Source organism: Rhamphochromis sp. 'chilingali' (assembly GCF_963969265.1).
Source record: "Rhamphochromis sp. 'chilingali' genome assembly, chromosome: 2".
Classification (NCBI taxonomy): Eukaryota; Metazoa; Chordata; class Actinopteri; order Cichliformes; family Cichlidae; genus Rhamphochromis; species Rhamphochromis sp. 'chilingali'.
The window spans coordinates 25,288,762-25,293,367 of NC_137930.1; the positions used below are offsets into that span (position 1 = coordinate 25,288,762).

The 4,606-nt window shown below is 46.6% G+C and overlaps 1 protein-coding gene across 1 annotated transcript; it reads right to left on the reverse strand.

Annotated features, from left to right (window-relative positions):
• Positions 1–907: 907 nt before the first annotated feature.
• Positions 908–3,774, reverse strand: LOC308392017 (uncharacterized protein). Its single transcript, XM_080874860.1, has 2 exons — positions 2,643–3,774; positions 908–2,181 (listed from the first exon to the last, which is right to left on the reverse strand). The coding sequence occupies exons 1-2, from the start codon at positions 3,142–3,144 to the stop codon at positions 1,667–1,669; spliced, it is 1,017 nt and encodes a 338-aa protein (XP_080730986.1). The 5' UTR covers positions 3,145–3,774; the 3' UTR covers positions 908–1,666.
• Positions 3,775–4,606: the final 832 nt, after the last annotated feature.

A 4,606-nucleotide genomic window follows, 5' to 3' on the forward strand; every position in this document is an offset into this window, starting at 1 on the left:
GCCTTTGCCCTCCATAGATCAGTCAGACTCGCGCTGGCTGTAGCTTTTAACCTTTAATTACCTTGAGCACAACTCTAGAAAAAGCAACAAACTGCAATGTGTATGGAATGATCAGGGTTACATCTGCAATGGAAAATCATGTTATTATTCTGGTACCTGCAAGGAAAGATCAAACTAAAGTTATCACCATCACTGTAATGCAAAGAATAATGTAAGATCAAAAACTTCAATTTATGCTTAATGCAAAGCTGGTTATATACTTCTAATGAACTAATAATGCCATATTAAAATATTAAATGATAATGAGAAAAACATCCCCTCCTTATTCTACAATTCCCTCTGTTGACCTCTGGAGAATCCAGAGGTCACAAACAGTTGTGTCCCTCCTTGGCCTACACATTCAGTTCTACATGCATCATTGGCATCATGGACATTGGAGTAAGGACTCCAGGGTCCACTGCCCTCACAGACATACTTTTGAACATTCTTCTGGCACAAGGGATGAGACAACAACAAATAACCATAATACCCACCACAACAGACAAAGAAAACATGACCGAAGCGATAACCCCCTTCCACCGTCCGAACACTCAGGTCAGCCAGCCTTCCAACGGACTATCAACACCGGAGTGATCATGCATAGTTTCAGAAAGGCTCTTTAGGCCCTTCAGAGCCTTGGTTACCGACACATTTGGAGCAGTCTTGTTTGGAATAAAATTACAACACTGATCGGCCAATATAGGACAAACGCCCCCTTTTTGTCCGCTAACGACATACCAAGGGCCATTCTATTCTGCACTCCCATTAACGAGGTCGGACCCACCTGCTCCGCCAACCCCTCCATGCCGTCTCTGGTGAGGTTAGAGAGCCTCAGTACATTATAGTGAACATAATTGATCCTATCTACGTTCTTGCGTTCTTAACCCTTTTGGATCAACCCCCGCTATTTCCACCCCCAGAACCAAATACATAGATTGTTTGCGATGCCAATTCCCCAATGATAAAGTTAACGCGTTTCCAGAGGGGCTAAAATCCCTCTGTAGTTTAAGCCCGTTTTCTGATCCTGATTCTAACGGTTCCCAATTTTGCCCAGTGTAACCCCTTACCTGGTCCCAATTACGGCACCAGCTGTCATATGGACGATTTCCCCTCTCGCAGTGCGTACTCACTGAATAATCCCAACAGAGCCACACATTATATCCCCTCCAGGCACTGCCGACGTCCCTACAATTAACAACATCACACAGATCAAACATAAAAGAAATTGTGGGGCCAATAACATAATCTAATTCTAAACCACCATATGTGCTGAGACACTCATCCTTTTTACCAGAGACCTCGCGCTTCACTCTTGCCCGCAGCTTTAAATCACTATAGATCACGCGAGATGTAATTGGTGTATCAAACAACGCCGGACTGGCATGGCCTCCGTGCTCAGACTGGTTTCCCGGGTCGGTCTGCAACAAACAAATCAAAAAACAAATAGCCATGATTAGCAACATAGTTGACATCAAACTCATAATAATTTTGAACATTGTGATGGCTTTTGAAACTCTTCTTTCATCACCAGTGTCTAATTGTTGTGATGGCATGGTGGTATGTGAATGTTATGGTGTAGTAAAAAGTTCAAAGCCCTTTATCAGAGCCTCTCTCTTGTTCTAGGTGTTCAGTGTGGTACCGCTCCTTTTCGTTGGCGCGGCGATCTCCTCCTTGACTGCTCTTCTTTCTTCGACCTTCCGGGTAGACCACCGGTCGGCCCGTTGCACAGGTGTGAGGGTTTATTCTGCCGCTCAATTTCACCTGTGTTGGGTGGAGATTGATCCTTCCCCACCAAGCCCTCGTGCGCGGCTGCGCACTGCGTCCAGTGATACCAGGTGTCGCCTTTCCCCTTCAGTTGGACCGCTGTCGCCGTCCGAGCCGATACCTCATATGGACCAGTCCAGCGGGGCTCCTTCCACTTTCGTTTGATGACTCTCAGCCACACTGTTTTCGCGTCCGGGACCTCTCCTTCTCCTGTGGGCCCTTCACCAGCCGCCTGTTTTGTGAAACTGGACACAAGCGCCTTTAACTCGTTCCAGTAGTCTGCGTGGGACCGGTTCCCCTTTTTGTCCCGTTCAACCGAGCCCACCGTCCAAGGTGCCGGAAACTGTCTCCCGGTTTGCAGCTCATATCGTGTAAAACCTGTGGATTGATTAGCAGAACATCTTATGGTCATCAACGCAACCGGCCGGGCTGCGACCCAATTTAGCCCTGTTTGCACGCAGATTTTTGCCAATTTGTTTTTTTTTTCAAATTTAGGTTCATTCTTTCTACTTTTCCCTGAGACTGAGGATGATAGACTCTTCCAAATTTATGCTGGACGCCCAACATTTTTTCTACTTTTTCCAAATCTTGATTTTTAAAATGGGTTCCATTATCTGATCTAATTCTTTTCGGGAACCCATGACGGGGAATGTAATGATTGATTAAACACTTAACGACAGTCTTAGCATCCTCCTTTTTTGTAGCCCAGGCCTCTGGCCAGCCGGTCAGAGCGTCAACACACACTAACAAATATCTTACACCGCCAGGCCCGGAATCAATCATATCAGTGAAATCAATAACAATCTCCTCTCCCGGCCTCTCAGGGGGCCGAAACTTACCCACTTCCGGTTTTACTGCTGGCTTAGGATTGTGTGCCCCACAGATTAAGCTCATCCTGGCCTTCTCTCTTATCATTCCTCGCAGCTCAGGATGCCACCAATGACACAAATTTCTTTCCATCTGGGCTCTCCCCACGTGGGCGAGTCCGTGGGCTTCATCCACCTTCTGTTCTGCCATTTTGGCTGTCAGCACGGGGCGCCCGTCTGGCCCCCTCCACAAATGTCCATCCTGCCAGGCTCCTTTGTTTTTCCACACCCCCTTTTCCTCTGGGGATGCCTCCTCCTGGGCCTGTTTGACTTCCTCAATCAGATCAACAGATATCTCCTCTTCTGGAGTTACCTGTATCATTTGTCTCCGTCCTTTGTAGCCTGCGGCCTCCTTCGCGGCTTCGTCTGCTCTCTGGTTTCCTTTTTCCACCATGCTGGTTCCTTGGGAGTGAGCTTTGCATTTTATAATGCTCACCTCCTCTGGGTCAGCCAAGGGCTTTTCCAGTTCCTCCATTTCATGTTTGTGGGAAATAGGTGCATTGGTTGCTGTTCTGAATCCTGCTCTTTTCCACTGAGGCAGCTCCACATGCGCTGCTCCAAACGCATATGCCGAATCGGTGTAGATGTTCACTCTCCTGTTCTTGGCTAGTCTCAAAGCTCGAGCTAAGGCTATCACTTCAGCTCTCTGGGCCGACTGCTTTCCCTCAATCCTTCCTGACTCTCTGACCTGATAATCTCCTTCTACTCTGCAAACCACCGCATACCCTGCTTTCAGTCCTCCTTCGTCTCGGTGGCAACATCCATCGGTGAACCAGTCCTCAGCTCCCGGTATGGGTTCGGCCTTCAGGTCCTCTCTAATCTTTTCCTCAATCTGTGCTCTTTTGGCCTGTGGTTGTCCTGTGGTTCCCCTACACCCATTAAATCTGCCATGTTAATTCCTTCATGTGTAAATGTCAAATTTGGGGCCTCTAAGACTTTGCTCAGTCTCTTTTGTGCCCTAGTGACATACAAAATGCTTGTGAATTCACGTATGCCACTATGCTATGTGTAGTGAGTATTTTTAGTGGGTGTTCTCTCACTACATGTGCTGTTCTTTGGATAATTCTAGCGACCCCTGCTGCATGTTGTGTGCATGTAGGGTGCTTTGCTTCTGTTGGATGTAGTTTTACACTTACATACATGAGCACATCTCTACCCCCCCCTTTTTTCTGAAACAACACTCCATTTACAACTGAGTTTGTTTCAGAAACATCCAAATAGAATGGCTCATCATAATTGGGTGTGGCTAAATCTGAGGCCCTTGACAAATCCTGTTTCACCCTAATAAATGCGGCTTCAGCTTCAGGCGTCCAAGGCAACTCAGCCTTAAAGTTTCGAACGCCAACTTGCTTCATTAGGCCCCTTAAAGGGGCAGTTTTACCTGCATAATCCGGAATGAACTGCCTGCTGTAACCTGTTAAACCAAGAAAAGAAAGCATTTCTCTCACAGTTCGCGGTTTTGGGTGTGTCAAAATTTGGTCTCTGTGTGTGTTCATCAAACCCACTAATTTGTGTGCGATTACCCGGCCCAAAAAGGTCATTTCAGGGCGAACTAACTGCAGCTTGTCTTTACTTACTTTAAAGCCGCATTCCGCCAACCTATTCAACACAACGAACGACGCCGCTGTACAATCCGCTGCTGACGGGGCTGCAATGAGAAGATCATCAACATATTGTATTAATGTATAATCATCAGGCAAATTACATGACGACAGGGCTTCTTTAAGCACCTTATTGAAAATACCTGGAGAAAGTGCAAAGCCTTGTGGCAACCGTGTGTATCTGAGTTGTTGGCCTCTGTATGTGAATGAAAAAAATATCTCTGAATGACTCATGCAGAGGAAGACAAAAGAATGCATTTGCCAGGTCAATACACGTGAACCACTTTTGGTCACATGTGATAGCTGATAAACCTTTGTACGGATTTGGTACCGGTG